General features: G+C 40.0%; 1 protein-coding gene and 1 long non-coding RNA gene across 2 annotated transcripts in view; one reads left to right on the top strand and one right to left on the bottom strand.

Moving 5' to 3' along the window:
* Window positions 1-5906: 5906 nt before the first annotated feature.
* The window catches only part of FLACC1 (flagellum associated containing coiled-coil domains 1), a 40819-nt gene continuing 25179 nt past the window's right edge, over window positions 5907-21546 (top strand). Inside the window, exons 1-7 of the mRNA XM_063317997.1 lie at window positions 5907-6039; window positions 9284-9352; window positions 11267-11324; window positions 14498-14637; window positions 16058-16078; window positions 18748-18841; window positions 19401-19462. Of these exons, the coding sequence (XP_063174067.1) occupies window positions 5936-6039; window positions 9284-9352; window positions 11267-11324; window positions 14498-14637; window positions 16058-16078; window positions 18748-18841; window positions 19401-19462 (548 nt within the window). The 5' untranslated portion in view covers window positions 5907-5935. The remainder of the gene's footprint in view (window positions 6040-9283; window positions 9353-11266; window positions 11325-14497; window positions 14638-16057; window positions 16079-18747; window positions 18842-19400; window positions 19463-21546) is intronic.
* On the bottom strand, window positions 15543-16437 carry LOC134507378 (uncharacterized). The gene is made up of 2 exons (XR_010068898.1): window positions 16251-16437; window positions 15543-15672 (listed from the first exon to the last, which is right to left on the bottom strand). It is a non-coding gene; the product is annotated as an uncharacterized LOC134507378 (long non-coding RNA).

Genomic DNA, 21546 nt, shown 5'->3' on the forward strand with positions numbered 1-21546 from the left:
CAATGTCCAGTTTTTGTCTCAAGGAAATATGGTCAGCCTAACCTTCATGGAACTGGCAAATGTAGAGTAAGCACCCTGCAGATGACCAGAGATACAGTGGCAGCCATTGCATTTAGCATTCAAATAAAATAGGTACAACCTGCTGAAAAGCTGCCACATTTTGTTCCAACTGCAATTTCTGGGTATTTTGGGTGGCCAGCCCTATATAGAACACATTGCAGTTTTATAATCTGGACGTAGCTAAAGCATGAATGACTATAGAAAGGACCACTTTTGGCAAAAAGTTATAGAGGAAGATCAGCCCAAACTGGAAACATTATTTTCACCCAATTCCACTTGCAAAACTAAAAGGAAATATTTTGAATGAAATCATTTGCATTCTAACAGAACTTTTCTCTTGTTAAGATAAACTTTCAAGGTCTCCTCCAGGGTCAAAAGGTTGAGAAAGGCTGATCTTTGCTGACTTCACTCAGTGACTTCACTTGAACATTAAATAGGATGGGGGACAAGACTGTGCCATGTGGAATGCTATTCGCCATTGGCAGTGGTCCTGTACCATCATCACATTCTGTCTTTCAGTAATGAATGGAATCAATTTTTCTGTATTCAGGTACCGATGATTCCCGTTGCCTTCAAGAAGCATAGCATGATAATCTGCTAAGAAATTCTGGAGGAATCAACAATGATTCATTTTCCTCGTCTATCAAAAAATACAATTCATTTGGAAGATCCAAATATAATAGGCAACCTGGTAATTTCCAGGTGTTTTGGACGACTGCTTGCAAAATTCCTTGCCACCGGCTATATGCGTTGGGATAATAGAAGGTGGAAACGCAAAACATTAGGAGGCACTACATTGTCTACCGTATTCACTCTATATACTTTGCTCAGATACAGCAAGTCATTCAATATCTTTTGTTGTTTATTCGTTTAGTCGCTTCCGACTCTTCGTGACTTCATGGACCAGCCCACGCCAGAGCTTCCTGTCGGTCGTCAACACCCCCAGCTCCCCCAGGGACGAGTCCGTCACCTCTAGAATATCATCCATCCATCTTGCCCTTGGTCGGCCCCTCTTCCTTTTGCCTTCCACTCTCCCTAGCATCAGCATCTTCTCCAGGGTGTCCTGTCTTCTCATTATGTGGCCAAAGTATTTCAGTTTTGCCTTTAATATCATTCCCTCAAGTGAGCAGTCTGGCTTTATTTCCTGGAGGATGGACTGGTTTGATCTTCTTGCAGTCCAAGGCACTCTCAGAATTTTCCTCCAACACCACAGTTCAAAAGCATCGATCTTCCTTCGCTCAGTCTTCCTTATGGTCCAGCTCTCGCAGCCATATGTTACTACAGGGAACACCATTGCTTTAACTATGCGGGCCTTTGTTGTCAGTGTGATGTCTCTGCTCTTAACTATTTTATCGAGATTTGTCATTGCTCTTCTCCCAAGGATTAAGCGTCTTCTGATTTCCTGACTGCAGTCAGCATCTGCAGTAATCTTTGCACCTAGGAATACAAAGTCTTTCACTGCTTCTACATTTTCTCCCTCTATTTGCCAGTTATCAATCAAGCTGGTTGCCATAATCTTGGTTTTTTTGAGGTTTAGCTGCAAACCAGCTTTTGCACTTTCTTCTTTCACCTTCATCATAAGGCTCCTCAGTTCCTCTTCACTTTCAGCCATCAAAGTGGTATCATCTGCATATCTGAGATTGTTAATGTTTCTTCCAGAGATTTTAACTCCAGCCTTGGATTCCTCAAGGCCAGCTTGTCGCATGGATGTGTTCTGCATACAAGTTGAATAGGTAGGGTGAGAGTATACAGCCCTGCCGTACTCCTTTCCCAATCTTAAACCAGTCCGTTGTTCCGTGGTCTGTTCTTACTGTTGCTACTTGGTCGTTATACAGATTCTTCAGGAGGCAGACAAGATGACTTGGTATCCCCATACCACTAAGAACTTGCCACAATTTGTTATGGTCCACACAGTCAAAGGCTTTAGAATAGTCAATAAAACAGAAATAGATGTTTTTCTGAAACTCCCTGGCTTTTTCCATTATCCAGCGGATATTGGCAATTTGGTCTCTAGTTCCTCTGCCTTTTCTAAACCCAGCTTGTACATCTGGCAATTCTCGCTCCATGAATTGCTGAAGTCTACCTTGCAGGATCTTGAGCATTACCTTACTGGCATGCGAAATGAGTGCCACTGTTCGATAGTTTGAACATTCTTTAGTGTTTCCCTTTTTTGGTATGGGGATATAAGTTGATTTTTTCCAATCTGATGGCCATTCTTGTGTTTTCCAAATTTGCTGGCATATAGCATGCATTACCTTGACAGCATCATCTCGCAAGACTTTGAACAGTTCAGCTGGGATGCCATCGTCTCCTGCTGCCTTGTTATTAGCAATGCTTCTTAAGGCCCACTCAACCTCACTCTTCAGGATGTCTTCAATATCTTATTTATGCATTATAAATGATGTCAGCTTATTCTATTCTTTTTTTGGACAAAGCTCTATTAATTAAAATAAAAAATGTATTAAAGACTATTAGGATGCATGCACAGCATACAGTGCAGGGCTTCACAAAATGATTCTAGACTAAGTCTACATGGCTGGAATAATCGGGCTGTACAGCTGAGTGCTGCCTCTTCATCAATTTCTGAGTAAAATCCTCAGTTCTGTTTCCTCATACAGCGTTCTTAGGCACAAAAAAGTGCCAACTCTGTTTTGGCAATGCCATATTCAAACCTGCGCTCCACAAAGTAACAGTTTTATGAGGAAAATAAAAAAAAACTTAAGAAAAAAGATAGCAAGCTGTAGTATTCAGTGTAAGAGTGAATACTCTGGTGAATTTTCAAAGTTTATACAAAGCTTGTGCCTGGCTTGTTTTGCTGATGTGACTCAAAGCTGAAATGCCGGTAGATGGACTGAAAAGCTTTGAGGAATGACAAAACGGGCCAGCAATAATGGGGAGAAACAGCACAGATCACCTTGTTTATGAAGACTAGTGGAACTGGCAAGGAAGAAAAGAATTGAAGCAATAAAGTGATTGATTGACAGGAGTACTAAACCCTTCAGTGCTATCATAGGGGAAACTAAATGTATGTTACATGATACCATTTTTATTGCCGAAAAGGATTAGGCAGCCACTTTGTACTAACTTCATTCTTAGTACAATTTTCCTTCCTAATGTTTTGGCAGTAAATGTAACACTGCGCAACATGATATTCAGTACCGAGTTATATAGGTTTTGACGGTATCCCATGACAGGAGATATCTCCGATTTTCAAAACCCCAGAACTTACTTGTGACTTAGCAAGGATATTTCCTCTTCCTTATTTTTAATTCATTGCTTGCTGTGATGTACCTTCAGATGGCTCAGGAAAGCCAGTATTAGAGCACCCCTTTAGTTTGGAATAATTTAAGCACAAGGGTGACTAAATCGATTTCTGTACTGTGCCTTTAAAAATAGAATGGAAGGCGGCAGACAGTAAATTTGTTTCCATGGTGAGGGGATCCCGGAAGGAGGGAAATGCTAGAGTTCCAAGCTTTAATGGAGACCATCCGCACGCAGTAAAATCTGTTCCGTTGTAAGTTTCTCTGGACTGGTTTTAAGTGTCCTGTATTAACCGGCCACCAAAAGAGCAATCCAGATGAGTCTCGTATCAATCTAAGTGCGAGTGAACCTGCCCCTTGAGCCTCAAATGGTGGTAGGCAAGATCCATCCGTTGCTATGACCAACTGCACAGTTTTGATGTTTGTTTCTATTACTTTTTCATTTCATAATGCAACAAAAATGACAGGGTGATTCCCCCCCTTTTTTTAAAATTGTGCTGGGATCTGCCAACTTCTCTGTCCTTTAATTTTGTTTAAAATTAAAATTCTTCTATTTTGTTGTTGTTAAAGTGGCAGGCTAGATATCTAGGATATTTATTGGTAAGGATGTCTCCACACAAGCCTCAGAAGCGTTCTTACACAATAAAAATGATGAGAGTACAGCCTTTTTGTGCGAGTGCACGTAATATTTTTGGGCCCACAATCCCACAAAGGTTCCAGACTCTGAAACAGAATTCAGGTCAGTGTGGGTGTGGATTTATATACCTATAATTAAAATAACTGGTTGCTGCCCCACCCACCCCATTTCCAGGGCTAAGGGGTGTCCACCTGTTTATAAATTTGGTTGGGTTTCTGAAGTCTCACTGTATTTTATAATTGATTTTTGGAAGGTTTATTATTTAAAACTGTAATGAACTCTTCTGTGTGGTTTAAGTATTTTAAGCCACCTTGAGAATGGATGAACCTTTTCTAACGGTTCAGTATAAAAATCTTTGTAAAAGGAATTCAGTGAAAGAATGTTTTTAATGAGTTTTATTTTAAAAATGTCCTAGATATAAAAGATAAAACGTAAAGTAATATAAAGTGAAATTAAAGAAAAGAACAAAATGAAGTGAGAAAGTAAGAAACGTATGAGAGAAAAAGTACAAATAGAAACAAGAAAAGACATATAAAAAAGCAATTCTCAATCTTCTTTACAGCAGTTACAAGCAAACAAATCCTCATCCGTCCCTCTTTAAAATTGTATCATGTTTCCCTTCTTTCCATATTCAACCCTTTTTAATCAGCAAATCCATAAATCACCAGATCAGTTTTTTTCCATTTTCAACAAAAAGTCCATAAAAACTTTCCAGTCTTTAAAAAAAGTACTTGTCCTGTCCCTGATCAAACAGGTCAATTTTGTCATTTCTGCAAATTCCGTCATCTTCACAGTCCATTCCTCCATTGTGGGTATCTCAGCATATTTCCATCTTCGTACTACAGGTAGTCCTCGAAGTTACTGGACCAAGGGACTTTACAACCGGTACTTGAAATTCTGGCCGTTGCAGTGCCCCTGCGGTCACGTGATCGCTATTTGCGACCCTCACTGCCGGCTTCCCCCAAGCAAGTGGGGAGGCTGGCAAGGAAGTTTGCAAATTGCTGGGGTAAGTCTTCCCCCCCCCCCGACAACCCGCCTTTCTTCGCTTGCATGCACCACGCCCTCCTTCCCCCCTCCCCTCCTTCCCCCCTTCGCTGGCACACACCCCACGCCCTCTTTCCCCAGCTCCCTGCGCTTGCACACACCTATGCAGTGCGATCACATACATGCACACACGTACCCCGTGCCCTCTTTCCACAGCCTCCCTGTGATCACGCACCCCCACCCCGTGCCCTCTCTGCGATTGTACACACACACACACACACACACACACACAGAGGCACGCACGTACCCCTCTTTCCTCAGCCTTCCTGTGCTCGAACCCACCTTTCACCCTCTTTCCTCAGCCTCCCTGCACTCGCATGCACACACCCACCCTGCACCCTCTTTCCCTGGCCTCCCTGCCATCATGGTTTCTGCAGCTGCAGTCACCATATACAAAACCAATCTTCTATCTCTAAGTCCCAATAGAAAAAGTTCTGGTTTCATCAATGAAAGGAATTTGTGCTGCTCAAAATCTCTTCATGATGGCTTCCCAAATGTAATTTCCATGGAGTTCAATTAGTCTGTGCCTCAAGGAAGATGGTTGAAATTTGGTTCAAATGAACAATGGGGCAAAAGAAAGGCGAAATAGAAAATTACATTTTATATATTATATTATATTATATTATATTATATTATATTATATTATATTATATTATATTATATTACATTACATTACATTACATTACATTACATTACATTACATTACAATATTATTATATTTGGTTGTTTTCACATACTAGTGCTTTAGCACACTTCGTCAACTTATCTGATGATATGACTCCAAACTCCCACCCTCCCCAGCCATCTAGAATCAGAGAACCACACTGTCTCCTTAGAAGCACATGTTGGTGGGATAAGTCTCTGAATTGTGAAGATCTGTTTTGTCTTCCATCTTGCAGGTTTCTTGACATACAGCTTTCAAGATCAAGAGATTATGTCCGAGACTCCCTTATTATACTGCCGTTGTTGGGATCCTTGGAAAGCAGGGAGTAAAAGGCTTATAAAAACCAAAGCAGACCTGCTGAATCAGAAGCTCAAGTAAGTAAAAGTACAGGGATGGAGATGTGTACGTGTGAGGGTCAATAATTTCTGGGTTGCTGAACTACCAAGGAACATTTGGACAACCACAGAATCTCTGTTAGTGTTTGTTAAAGGTTGAGAGGGCTGTGGGGGCCTCCATGTATGCTGTCATATTTTAGTTTTGGGAAACCCAAAAGAACCCAACTGTCCAAACAAGAGGGGTCACCATGTGCTTAAGAGCAATACAAGGGTGTCTCTCCAATCATTCATTAAGAAATAACTAAATACTGGATCTTGAGAGGGAAGGATACAATTGGTGGAAGAGTCTGTGGGAGGGAAGACCCTTCGCCCACAGAGCATATGAAATTTTGGATCTCATGCAACAGTATTGTTCTCAGGTTATTACCTCCACCCTAACAGAAATACACACAAACAGGACCAGTAAAAAGCTATTAAAAAGGGTTATCAAGGGTTGGTATACTACCAACATTAAGCATAAATTGTCCTCATGATGGATAGAGGCATCAGGGAACCCCCTCCCCTGCTAAATTTCAAATAAGGTAAAAGGCCAAAATCTCACTGAGTTCCTTTTGATGTACCTGGAGCCTGGAAAAATTACTGATCCCTGACGTAAACTAAGTGTGTAGAATGTATGTAACAGTCAGATTTATTGTTTTTCTAATATGCATTCAGGAATAATAATAATAATAATAAAAAAATTATATGCCACTTGACTCCAAGTGACTCTGTGAATGCATTCCAGTATTCAAACTGATACAAGAAATGACAATGATCGTATAAAAAATCTAAATAATTCTATTACAATAAACAGTGAAAATTAAAATGTTTTATGTAACTATAACTTAAAAGGGGAAAAAAAGATAAAATATGAAAGGGAATGTCCCTAAATCTGTTTATCTTTTGAGACTGAAGCTTATTTCCTAATATCTGAACAGTAGATAAAAATCATTAGCAGAATGAGATCAATTACTGTGGCATGCAGGGTGAACTAAAGATTTGAAGTTACATTAAAAAAAGAGTATATTAATTTTTAAAATACACAGCTGTAACAAAAATCAACAGTCCACTTAAATTTAAGTAATAGGCATGCCAAAATGTTGCTAAATAGTGTCTAAACCCTAGATATTTACAGTATGTAAAATAACAAAGAATTACTAAACAGTGCACTCGTTCCTAGAAAGATCTGAAAGAACATTTTGTATGTATGGAAAGCTACAATTAAAAAACTGTCTTTAGAAATTATGGAATGAACAAGATATTATCACATTAGTTCAATAATTTACCATTCTCGGGGTGCAGATCCAAGCAAGAAAAGACATTAAGACTAAGAATTATTCTGTATGGAGAGGAGATTATAAAACTGGCTGCTGCTAGATCTTGTGATCACAGATGTACAACAACTGAGCTATCTTTATGCTGAAGAAATAGAAAATTGCTAAATCTTTCCATTGCCTACTTGTAATTTCTATTGGCTGAAATCCCAGAATGAAAGCAATCATCTTGACTGAAAGCACTTTTTAGGAGGGATGGGTTTGAAAATTCACTAGCAACCGAGATCTGATTTAGAATAATCTCTCTTGGTTTATTGGCAACAGAATCCAAAATTGACACATTTGACATGTTGAAAGTGTGCTATGGGTGCTGTCAAAAATAGCTGTCCATTGTGAGAATGGGCAGCCACTAAAAGGATAAATAAAAATAAAATGAAGTATCAAATTGGTGGACTTGTTCCTTGCCATCCCCTAGAGCTACCCAGGATGTTTTTCATTAGGCCAGCTTTCCTTCAACCTTTTTCTGGTAAATGGGCAGACCTTCAAACAAAGCAGGGTGCTGATGTCAACCACATTTCAATGTTTTAAGAGTGTTTATTGTGTCCTCTGTGGGACCCAGAGGGCTCCATGTCCATAAAGATTTGCAGGAAGCTGTCACTTCGCCTTGCAGATACCAGCACTCTTCTTCTTCCGGGTGTTTTGCGACAGGCGCAGGGTCCGCTTTTCGGATCAACGAACACCATTTCAGTGTCCTGTTGCGACATTGAATATGGCTGTTGATCCATTGGTTGCGACAGGAATTAACCGGCCAGCTTGTTGCCCGAGCCTGATGTTGGTTGGTCCATGTTCAGCTCAGCGCCACCCTCGCAGGAGGTCAGTTTCCAGCGGCACCAACAAGGAGGGACGGACCTCACCACCTTGCAGATACCAGGATTCCTTCTTAAAAAATCAGTCTCAAACAGAAGCAGAGGGGTCAACAAACTTAGTGGTGATAGACACAAAGGGATAGGCCTACCCTTAAGCGAGAATAATTTTTTTTATACCATCTGCCAGTGAGCATATATATTTCAACATACTCGGTTGCTGGTGGTTGTTGTTGCTGTTAAGTGCAGTAAGATGCTTTGCCACACACACAAGTTCAAGTTATTCCTGCCTTTCCTGGAGTTGGTTACTGCATTTCCATGCTAGATTTCCTTATCTGCATGGATCACTCAAAGGAACTCTGTATGCTATTGCTAAGACAGAGGGACTTCCACTGGCACATCTAGGTTTTAGCAGAAAATGGGAAAAATTAGATTTAGGGATATTTTAATGTTACCTTGTTGTTAATGCACGGTTTCTCATTAAGTGTCCTTATTTGCCCCTACCGCACATGAGTACTTTGGGCAGTCGGGAGTGAGGAGACTGTTTCCAGATGGGCAAACTGGGATCACAAGTCCCTTACTTAAGCTAGCAAACGTCTACCCGCTCACTACGTGTCTCTCTAAAGCTGTGCCTGTAGTATTGTACTGCGTGCCATTTCATGATGGCTAATTTTTCCCCAGTCTGTGTTGCTGAGCTTTTCATTCTACCTGATGCCTCAGCTCTTACAGCTAGCTCCACATATGTTGCTCATCACAACCAGGATCTAATCTAAAGAAAAACTCCAAGCGTGCAACTAGATGCACAACCTGTTACTATAGTTACTGTCCCATGCTGCCAGACTCATAGGGCTATCGTAAGATTTGCAAACTTCTGATGAAAGATGCAGCATTGCTGTGTGGCAGAGAGGACAAATGTATAATTAAGAAATGATTTTATCCATATTTAAGCCCCAAATGCTGAGAAACACACGTCTTATTCAGCTCAAGGAGGCTCCCAAATACTGGTGAGAGTATCCTGTTCTAAGAACTTAATGACCCAATGCATTTTAGACTTGACATTTGAAGAATTATGAATTCTTTCTGAACAAAGTTTATTTTTCACGTTAGAAAACCATCATTAGGAATGATCCTGAAAGACCAGTCCAAAGTCCAATTAAATCCTTCAGGTACTTCTAGGTAAGTTTCTTATGCTTGGAGATCAAATGCAAAGGTGAGTGATGTGCAAGATACAAAACCCTATGTGTACACTGGGAATTGTAAATTTCTCACATACAGACAGTGATCTTCAGAGCACATGATCAAACAAGATACTTCTTTGTGGCATTCTTGACACATCTGTGTCCTTTTGTATGTCCAGAAAGGATGTGATGCCACAATAAATCTGAAGTCTATCACATATAAAGATGCAAGCACATGGGTGCAGATCACCAGCTACTGAAAAATATATTGCTATTTGAAAAATTGCCTACCTCACTGCTTATCCCTAGCAGCAGTTCCAGTATGGAGACTCAGGGCAATCTACTCAGATTCTCTCTACTGCAAATTTGTTCCAGTATACTATGTTTACTGTGGCATCCCACTGATATGTACATGGATATTCTGCTTTATGGTGCAGAACATTTTAATTTTTGAGAAATCCTGCTGATGCTTTTGCTCTTAAATGTTCTTGATACTTTTATCTTTATCAGAATCTTCCACATTTCACTCAGAACTGATACTATATTAATTGAATGCAGGCCAATTCATTCTTCTCCTCAGGGTCCCTTTTTAAATTGGCTGGTCTGTAGCATCCTGGTTTGGAGGCCAGTTGGAGGAACAAGGTGTATAGTTTAATTGTAAAAGCAACAAAGTCACAACAGCATCTTTCAGTATGCTGTTAATTGGTTCTACAGAAGCAGTTGTGGATGAGTCTTTCTTTCTGTGTTATTGCTGGCTCATTCAAGGCATTTTAGAAAGGGTCTAGACATCAAGTTCCTATATTTTTTCATGATACTTCATTCTTTTCTTTTTTTTCTCCATAAAAAGTCTGTTAAGGAGAGACAACACCCTTTGATAGATAATGCCAGAAAACTCTGATCTGGAAATTCCCTTGATTAATTTTCATTTTATTTTTAGCTTTGGCATGATGTGATTTTGTGGCATATATTGCATTTTAATTATTTTAACTTTCTGTAATTTATTCATTGGATTTTGTGGTGCCTATTGTATTTTAATTTAATTTAATATGTATTTAATTCTTATAATTTTGTGAAGGAAGCTTCCATGCTTCCTTGATTTTTCTATGCTGATACCCTTGTAAGTATTCTCTCATGAATTTCTGAAATATATGTTCTACTTTTGTGCAGGAGATCCTGGTTTTGACATGGGTCCCTAAACAAAACTGTTTTGTTGCCTTGGGATTTTAAGTAACCTTAACTTTCCCTTCCAGAATGAGATTATCACTTCAGAATAAAACTATTAACATAGCTGCACAATCCTCAGAAGGCCACTAGCAAAACCTTTTTATAGAATGCTTAAGCTGAATGGATGTTCTAAGCAAGATGCTAGCTATTTCTCAAGTTGAATTGATAAAACAAAGCAAATGACTCCAGTAGCCTTCTTTTGCACATGCTTGTCCTAACAGAATGTGAAACTAAATTAGCTTTCTGCAACTTTGAAGGAAGAACACTTAGTAATGATTGAACTCTAGAAGCTGGACAAAACATCTTCAGCAAAAATGTTAAGCAATTTCTGCACAGTCTTTTAATGGAATTTGTTGCAATTCAACAGTGACACACTACTTATTCAATATGAGACACTTAAAGGACAGACTTTTTCATAGTCTGTCCTTTAAAAAATTAAATGGCAGTATACAGACCAAGTTTTTTTTTGTAGAGAATAACCTGCTTAACAAAGTGTAATTTGGGGTATATTTATATTGGAGATAAATATTCTTTTTATGGATATTGTTAGGCATCCTTTACAAACTGACATTCAGATATAAATATTCTTTCTAGTTTTGTGCAGGGATCCAATTTTTGACATGTGCCTCTAGGCAAAGGAACTTTATCTCCTTGGTAGTCTAAATAAGCTTATTTTTTTTCCTTCCAGAGTGAGATTTTCCACCAAAACCTATGTGCAACCATTAAGAAGCAGAGAGCCTCAAGATGTAAGTAGAATATATTGTTCCTTGTTTTTTATGTGCATTATGATGGTACTTGGAACATGAATGCTTTAACCCAGCTTTTTCCAACCCAGTGACCTCTAGATGTGTGGAATTACATATTTCACAATGACTAAGAATGAGATTATGGCAGTCATAGTTCTGCTTATCTGGAAGACACGAAGTTAAGGAAGACTGTTTTAATCATTCTCTTTCCTCCATCTGTGTAACTTCCTTGTCTTGAGAACTACAAAACCTTATATCAATTTCAGTGAAGTAGAGGCATAAATGAAAAACTCCTTATCCCATGGAATAAGAACTTGATGATTAAGGTCAGAGATCAGTAGGTTTCCTTTCTTGACTTTATAGCTCCTCCCTTAAAAATTGGAATGAAGTATTTCATCCAACACTATTCTGTTCTGGTTCATGAAGTTATTTAAAATTCTAAGATCCTGTGGCATAGGATAGAGGTCAATGGTGGTGGCATATTATTATTATTATTATTATTATTATTATTATTATTATTATTCCTTGCCCTTATATTGTACAACTCAAGGTAGCATAACTAATGCTCCCTCCTTCTATGTTCCCCACAACAGCAACCCTTTTAGGTGGGTTGGGCCGAGACAGGATGACTGGCCCAAAGTCACCAGCTGGCTTCTGTGCTTAAGGGAGGACTAGAACTCACAATCTCCTGGTTTCTAGCCTGGTGCCTTAACCGCTACACCAAACTGGATCTCTTGTACTGGCAACAAGACCCAGAAAAAAGACTGGGGAATGTGGGGGACAATCCTAGCAATAGGTGCAAAGATACAGTTGCAAAGGAAGTGGAATGGAGAAAAAAAGCAGTTTAAAATAAAGTAGACAGAGAAAGGGGGAACTAAAAGCTTGGACTTGGCTACACCTTCTGGGAAAAGGAGTTTGAGGGTTGAACAATTGTTTGTTTGTTTGTTTTCTATCCTGCCTTTATTATTTTTATAAATAACTCAAGGCAGTGAACATGCCTAATACTCCTTCCTCCTCCTATTTTCCCTACAACAGCAACCCTGTGAGGTGGGTTGGGCTGAGAGAGAGGGACTGGCCCGAGGTCACCCAGCCAGCTTTCATGCCTAAGGCGGGACTAGAACACTTGGTCTCCTGGTTTCTAGCCCGTTGCCTTAGCCACTAGGCCAGACTGGCTCTCTCAGTAATTACTGGGAAAGTCTTTCCAGGTGCTGTTCAAATGTAGCATAAAGATGATTCTGCCAAGAAAGGAAGTCAGTCATACCAGGGGTGATGTCTTAAAGCAGAGAAGGCAGTCTGCAAGATACATAGGGCCCAAGCCACACATCTTCTTGATTTCCCCAAAGATACTAGGCAAATAACACAGGAATTGAAACATTGCAATCCACCAAACGTTTGAAATAAGTCAGTGCTCCATCTTGATGTGAAATCTAAGCCCAGCAAGGAAAAGGACAATTTACGATGGCTCACTTGAAGCAGAGCAAACATTTCTAAATAGATCAGTCTCCAGTTAAATTTTCTATCCTTGACTTCTCTTCCAGTATGGCAAACAAACACATCTTTATTACTGTCAAAGACCAGCATAAGGAGGGTGGGGTACAGTTGGTTAAAAGCATAGAAAATACATTAAAGTTTAATATAAAAAGCTAAATATATAAAAACCATAGAAGTCTAAAGGAAAAGAAAAGGAAAAAAATCTAAAAGGAGGGGTAGGAGCATTAGATGGATGAAGGGGAGCATAAAGGTTAGTATATCTGTAAATACAGTACTCTAGTGTGATGAATTAGATGCTCATTAAGTTTAGTTTATGACACCAGTCATCATCTGGTGAATTTTAAGCACTGCTGTGCAGAACCTGACAACATTATATGTTGTAGTGGGGTTGGTATCTGACAGCAACAGGTAGGCATAAAATTGTCCTGAGCACCATTACAAATATACATCAGTGGTAAGATGAGGCTGGTGTGAATGTCTCTATAATACAGGCACTGGAGGAGCACATGGTCTGTTGTTTCTGTGTGACCAGAGTCCCAGGGGCATTGTCTCTCCGGGTAAGGAGTCTTCCTGTATCGGCCTTCACAGACAGCTGAGGGGAGGGGAGGGCGTGACATCGTGCCAGAGTAAAGGCCCTCCGATGGTTGGGTACCTCGAGTTCCATTAAGAATGCCATAGGGGAGGCAGAATACCTGCTGGATTCACTGGCAATAAAGGTTGCGGACATGGCTAGATCCAGTCGGCGCTCTGTGTCTGCTGTGCGCTGTTTGATGAGCGCTTTGGCCTGATCATATCCCATGCTGAGTAGCAGGCCTGGAGAGAAGCCCAGGGATGAGATTTTAGATGCCACTGCCTGTTCCAATGTAGACTGAAAGTCATCCCTCATTGTTAATGGGGCTAGGCCAAGGGAAAAACTGGATAATCTGAGCCAATAGTTGAGTATGACCACCCACATCCTAGCCTCCACTTTCATGAGGCCTGTCTCTAGTCTTGGGGTGGCATTAGAGACATATTTTGGGACTTGAAGGGCTGATCTTAGGGTGATTTGGATTGCGCAAGTTCCAATGGTGCAAAACTGGAGAAAGGGCCAAGCTGGCCACCATACAAGAGTTGTGCTATTGGCTTGGCTTTGAATAATTTGAGTGCTACAGGTATATAGTGGCCACCTCTTGACATGAGGTATTTAAGAATGGCAAATAAACTTGTTATGTGAGCAGTTTGGGCTTTTGATTTCTCTTTTAGTCCCTATAAGTAATGTTCCAAATGATCCTCTCTGCAGGATGACCCTCTCCAGACAAATATTTGTATTGCTATGAAATTTCTCCAGAAAACAGTAGACTCTTATCTATTTTATGTACCTTCTTTCCTTCAGATTATGTTTTTAGCAAATGAAATTGTCAAAATATTAAGTGCTCAGGAATGCTGGGTTTTCTAAATACAGTATTTATCAGTCAACCTGAGGTTTCCCAAGATTAGAAAACTAACGGACAGCACACTCTAGCTTTCCCTTTTGGCAGGAGAACCAAGAGCATCTCATTCTGGCTGCTTTTATGAGAAGGCAGCACCTCAGGCTAAAGACACAGATCAAAATGCTTTAAATAAATACATTCAATTTCAGGAAGCGTAGAACTGGTTTGGATTTGGAAACTATTCTTTTAGGGTTACTTCTCTTTTCATCCCAGATATCCAAACTATTTGAAGAAGAGATCATGCCTGGTTTTACTTTGTCTCGCAGTAAGGAATGTATTGATATCACACTGGGTGAAGAATTCTTTGAGAAACAAAAACCTACAGAAGAACCCGTCAAAACCACTGTGCCCAGGTAATCTTACATACTGGCAAGATCTTGTCTTTAAATAGCATCAGTCCCAGTTTCTTGCTGTGCGATATGGTGTCAGTGGTTATTTCATGTATGTGGGAACAATGCAGCCAGCTGAGATTCTATGATGAAGGCTTTATAAGATTCCCAATAAATTTTGAAAGACAATTCAGGGGTGTTTTTTTGCTGATGGCTTAGCTATCCAAATAATCCCATCTTTTTTCCCAGAAACTATAGTGTTAAATGGATGAAGAGGGCAAAGGTCAGATAGAGCAGCCATCCACAACCTGCCCTCCTAGTGTGTTGGACTTCACCAGATACTATGACCAAAGACCATGTTGGCTGGGAACCATGCTGAAGCCTGGCACATCTGGAAAGCAATAGGTTAAGTTAGGCTGAAGAAGGACATATTATGTTCATGGGTACATGCAGAGGGGGCAAGGGGTGTAAATAAGAAGCACATTGTGATGTTACCATACAATTCACATATCTGCATAAGAGCTCCTGATGAAGTAGGTCATGGTGGCATGTGTATGGCTCCATCATTGCCCACATCTCTTTATTTTGCATCATGGTGGTTTACTGCTTAGGTCTTATTACAAGCAGATAAATCCAAAAGAATCAGCTTCAAAATAGATGATTTTTTCTGTCCTAAGTGAGAGCTGCCTGCAGAAGTCTATGAAGAAATCTAGAATTTAGCTGTGATTATGATTAGACAGCAGTTAATCTCTTCCCTTTCCCTCCTCCCACCCCCCCAAAAAGAAGCAAGTGTTTCTTAGCTTACAAAACCCTTAAGCTGCTTTTTCATCTGCTTGGGGTATCTCTAACAGTAGGGAAGATGTATGCTTCTGAAGGAACCTTCAGGGAAACCTTTAATTAATTTCCCATGTCAGTTTTGACTCTCAGGATTAGCCTGAATATGTTTATTGTTGACATTTTAAGATGAGATTTTGATTCAATTAAATCTGTTCACAGAAGAAATATATTTGATTCAACTGAATGGTTTTCTGTTATGCTTTGCCTCTATAATGAGATTGTCTAGAGATTTAAATAAAAATATATTACACAATAGTATTAATCAAGACAATGTAATTAATTCTCTCAATCCTTGAGCATGATGTTCAGTTTGTTTTATGCTTACCTACATGAATCTCTATCTAAAAGCTCTAGTAACATCCCCAAATTCCAGCCTTGTATTAAGACATGATGCATATAACTGCTGTGTTTAGGATATGCCTGCAGACTGCATAATTTGCAAAGCATTGTAATCCACAGAATTCAGTGCATAATTTCTATACACACCCATGATTATAGATTAGATATTGGATACAACTGCTTTCTAAAATGAATGTGTTTAACTGATTGTAATGGGGGCTTAAACTGCCTTTTTTTCCTCTCCCTTTCCCTTTGTCTTCCCCTGCAGCACTCCACCTAAACTTGAAACGTAAGTACTGATCTTTTGCCCCTTATTCTTTTCTTGGATTGCAACCAACATAGTGCCTAAATGTGTCCTCTGTACTACTTGCTCCTCTATATCCTGTATTGTTTATAATCTCAGCCTTTCTTTATGGTCTACTTTAACATGAGTTTACAAAATGTTTTGTGGAACAGTGCACCACTAAAATCTGTTGTCCTGGAAACAACACATTCTTGTTCTGCAGAAAGTCTGAAGTGTTGCTCAGTTAAGCACTGGTGTACTTGTTGACTTTTCTCACATGTCTGTCTGCTCTGGAGTAATCATTGACAGTTTGACCAGCTTCATCACTGACTGCTGCCTTGTACAGAAAAACTGAGGAAGGCTCAGTAGTGCTGTAACATAACATAACATAACATAACATAACATAACATAACATAACATAACATAACATAACATAACATAACATAACATAACATAACATAACATAACATAACATAACATAACATAACATAACATAACATAACATAACATAACATAACATAACATAACATAACATAACATAACATAACATAACATAACATAACATAACATAACAGCACTATCCATGCCTAAGCTTTGGCAATGCTGGACAAGACTAATGAGAGTGCTAGGCCAAAACATCTGGAGGGCATCAGGTTGCTAGTCTGTTGAATTAGTTGGAATTCTTTCTACAGTAAAGTCTCTTATTGTAGTTATAAACCTTTATGTTCAAAAGCCTCTTTTGTTGGGGCAGTCAAGAAAGCCTCCTAAACTGGAGGAAGAGAAAATTGTAAATTGTGGTAAAATTGGGAAACATTTCAGTCTCCAAGGATGCTCTGCTCTTGACCTCAAAAGAAAGGTTTTTAAAAGAAAAGCATACTAACATGAAATGTCTGAATTGGACTATTAGCCACTTCCAATGAGCAATCTGGTGTTACTTGATCTAATATTGAATGTTCTTCTTGCAGACCATGTATTTTTTACAATTTTTTTCAGCAGAATTTGAAGTCATCAATTTTTCGTCATTCAGCCTTTCTGATCATCCAGAAAGTTGTATGCTACGGCTGGGAAAACTGTAACCATGACAATACATACCTTTATTGTCAGTGTGATTCCTCTGCATTTTATTATTTTGTCTACATTTGTCATAGACTTTCTCCCATATAGCAGACATGTATTTATTTCACAGCTATAGTCACCATCCCTGTATATATGGTTGTATAAAACAGATTTGTTTGTTTGTTTGTTTGTTTCAGCTGACTACTCCCATAGACTCTGGTCAGCTTACAAATACAAAACAATAAAATCAGTTAAAAACATACAACTCCACAGGCAACCCAGACTAAAACAATCATAATAGTAGCAAACCAAACCAACCAAACCAGAGGCCCCACAAACACATCAACCCCAGACCTGAGACCAAAGCCAAGTCTTAAGTGCTTTTCAGAACCCCAGGAGAGAGGGCACTGTCCATATCTCTGGGGGGGTGCTGGTCCAGAGGGCAGGAGCCATGACAAAGAAGGTATGCTTCCTTGATCCCATAAGATGACGTCTCTTCTGTTGTTTCCACCCATCCGATCCAGTCAGGCAGACTGGATGTGCTTTGGGTCCCATTGGCTAAGGAATGCTGGTTGGTGGAGCCTACAAGACATGCCTTTTCTGTCGTAGTGCCCACCTTATGGAACATTCTCCCTCTGGAGATCAGAATGGCCCTGACCCTGCAGGCTTTTCGTAAGCCCTTAAACACCTTGCTCTGGGCCTGGGCCTGGGCCCCTGAGTATGTGCAGGGACCTGTTTCTTGGTTAATGTAGCTGTTATAATGTGTGATTTATTCTAGGCTGCTATGTATTTTAATTTTTGTATCATTGTAATTGTTTTTATTTTTTAAATTTTGTTTGCCACCCAGAGTCACTTGTTGAGATGGGCGGCCATACAAATTGAATGAATGAATGAATGAATGAATGAATGAATGAATGAATGAATGAATGAATGAATGAATAAATAAATAAATAAATAAATAAAACATTTAATAGAAGGGACCTGGAGTGTACCCGCTCTGCTGGAATGTAGTGGATGGGCGGAAACAGTTGGAGCTAAGTGGTCCCTCAGGCATCCAGGTCCTATGCCATAAAGGGATTTATAGGTAACAACCTGTCCTACCTTAGAGCGAAGAACCACGCTGAGACGGTAGCTTGAGTCTCTAGTGTTTATTGTTCTACTCTACTACAGCAAATCCTGTCAAACTGAAAGGCCGTGGGAAACTCACAGATTAAACTCAAAAATCAAAGCGGGTCTGCTCTGAGTTTCTTTGAAGGAAGGTTCAAAGTCTCTAAACTACGCATGCGTTTTTCCCCCTGGATAGGGGCCCCCTACTGCTCACCATCAGTACTCACAACACAACCAACAGCTTGAACTGCACCTGGACTGGCAACCAATGCAGCTCATGTGGCAGTGGTGACACATGAGCATACCAAGAGGCGCCCATTACTGCTTGCGCCTCTGCATTTTGTACCAGCTGTAAATTCCGGATGGTGTTCAAGGGCAGCCCCAAGTAGAGCGCATTGCAATAATCCAGTTATGTCCATTTAAATGTGATCAATTTTACATTGATCACAATGTAACTATTATACTTTGTAAAATTTGTTTCTCTCGAACAATTTGTACACTATATTTTGCAGGGAAGATGTTGTTGCTGATTTAGTGGAACAGATTTCTGAGCTGACAGCTATTATAGAGCAATTGCGCCGAGACCATCAAGTGACACATAAGCAGGTGAGTCACATTGGTAGTGGAGAGAGCCTTCCATGTAGATATATCAGAATTTGCTATATTTGGAGAGAAACTACTGGTTGGGAAGAAATAATCAAGACCTATTCCAGAAACCAATTACTATCAGGTTAGGTGAACTGGATTTGAAAGACATTTCTGGAGCAAAAGTATTAATGGAGAAAATTAGTGTGGAGGTGGGATGAAGGGGAATGTATTTAGCCTCTTGGTTTCAGATAGAAGCTCTATGCACAGTTGTGCTGTGTACCTTCAAGTCAGTCTTGACTCCACTCTTGACTCCAGTCAAGTCCCTGCAGTTTTCTTGGCAACATTTCTGGAAGTGGTTTGCCCTTGCCTGCTTATTAGGGCTGAGAGAGAATGACTGGCCCAAGGTCCCCCAGCTGGCTTCGTGCCTAAGGCGGGACTAGAACTCATGGTCTCCCGGTTTCTGGCCTTGTGCCTTTAACCACTGCACTGGCTATCCGTATGCATGGTTACAGTACTACAAAAAAACCCATTATGAAAATGCTTATTAAATGTAATTTGTCTTTTTCTTCGTTTCTAGTTGGAGAACGATATGGAAGAAAAATGCAGCGAGATACAAGAGGAACATGATAATAAATTGAGGTCTGGCTGTCCCTGTTTTCAAGTCTTGAAGTAGTATTTCTCCACAGTTCTAGAAGCAAAGGAGGAAGAACAACATATTAAGGAAACAGCTTCCCCCCCATCCTTAGAAAGGAAGCAGACAGCATGTGACTTTTTAACATTGTTCTCTGCAGGCTTACTCAGAAGTAATAATGAACAAAAAGTTTTTGACTGTTGATTAATCCTATTTGAACCTGTCATTGGTCATTTTCAGTCACATAAAAATCTTTTTAATGTATAGCACAAATAGAGTGTGCAAAAAAGAGATGGCTTATTGTCAAAATATTGTATTATTTTTAACTATGCTGTACACTATGTATTTTTTATACACTTTAAAACTGATTTTTGTGTGACTGAAAATGGCCAACAAAGGAAACTCAAGATTATTCAAGAAGTAAGTCCATACAAGTTCAGTGAAATTTTCTTCCAAGAATATCTGGATGTTTAGGGCCACATTCAGCAGAAGTTAAATAGTGCTGCTATTCTATCCGCAGTAATAAACAATTCCCTCCCAGACTGTAGCCCTGTTGAAAATCCTTCTTCTCTTATTTTCTCTGCAGAAAAGTTCCTCATTTGGTACCATGATAGACTTCCTTCCTATGCAGGTATTAGCTCAGGAGAGGAAAGGATTAATTTGGAACCCAAATAATTATCATCTTTCCCTTCCCACCAGCACCTGCTACTTGGCCTACACGTCAGATGCAGCTTTGGGCCCATGGAAAGCCATTCTCCTGTCTCATTAGTTCCAAGTTTCTTCCACTTACTTGTCTGCACTGAGACTGGAATTGTTCTTTAATAAACCACAGTGGCAATCTGTCTGGGCATGACATAGTTTCAAATTTCCTGTGAATAAAACCACAACCATAATAATGCAGTATAATAAGAATAATCACAATAATTGTTCTCCATACAGATTATGTGAGAGCCAGTTTAATGTAGTGGTGAAGGCACCAGGCTAGAAACTGGGAGACTGGGAGTTCTACTCCTACCTTGGGCATGACAACCGGCTGGGTGACCTTGGGCCAGTCACTCTCTCTCAGCCCTAGGAAGTAGGCAAGGGCAAACCACTTCTGAAAAACCTTGCCAGGAAAACTGCAGGGACTTGTCCAGGCAGTCTCTGAGAATCTGATACAATTGAACAGATTAAAAAGAAAACAGATTACATACAAGAAATTAAAAAAATATGTAAATATAGTAAAACATTGGTTTTGAATGTAGTAAGAAAACTCATCCTAAAAACCTAGGTTTAGCTCCTGTGCAAGTTACAAGCATTCCAGAGCTTTTCAGGACATGTTGGAATTATCCATTTTCCCAAATTCAGAAGAGCCAATTATTTCAAGGCCTTGCTATGGAGATTTTTCATGAAACTGGATCTAATACAGGAGGAAAGATGCTGTTTCACCTACTCTGCAGCCTTTCCCCACTGCTGAGTTAAAGTTCCATCTACTACTATAGTCCTTGGACCAGCAGAGAACTATACTAGTATTGAATTGCTAATCCCTGCCCTGCCTCTATTGGTTACTGTGTGCAAAGCTTATTAAGGAAAGGAATTGCTGGATTCCTTTGGCTTCCTTCCTTCCCATTCCACCAAACAACAGATGGAGAAGGGGCTTGGAGAGGATGTGCATTCTGACAGATGGCTAGAAGAGTAGGTATTTGGTCCTGGTGTCTTGTGTGGGTGCATTCAAAAGAACCCTGGTTAACAGCTGACATGCTATGGGCCTTCTTGCTTCCCTGTGCAGCTCTCTACCAGCACCAGTCAGCTGTTAGCTGGGCTGATCCCTCTTTCAAAGCCAGGTTGGCCCAGAGATCTGGCAAGTACATGAGGGAAGCCTGGATGGTCCCACACAGATGCCCAGACCAGAATGGCCCTGGAGTATGGTACCCAGGGACTGGAGGGAAAGGTGGTTACCCACACAGGCCAACATCTACTGAGCTGATCCTACTCTTTAGGTTCGTATGACAGTACCACAAAGAGAATGATACAGGAGGGCTGATGTTTTCTACTTTATCCCTTCAGACTAAGACATGATCGTGTATGTTTCTTATGTGCTTAGTGCTGCTGT

The sequence above is a fragment of the Candoia aspera genome, chromosome 1 (assembly GCF_035149785.1).
Source record: "Candoia aspera isolate rCanAsp1 chromosome 1, rCanAsp1.hap2, whole genome shotgun sequence".
NCBI lineage: Eukaryota > Metazoa > Chordata > Lepidosauria > Squamata > Boidae > Candoia > Candoia aspera.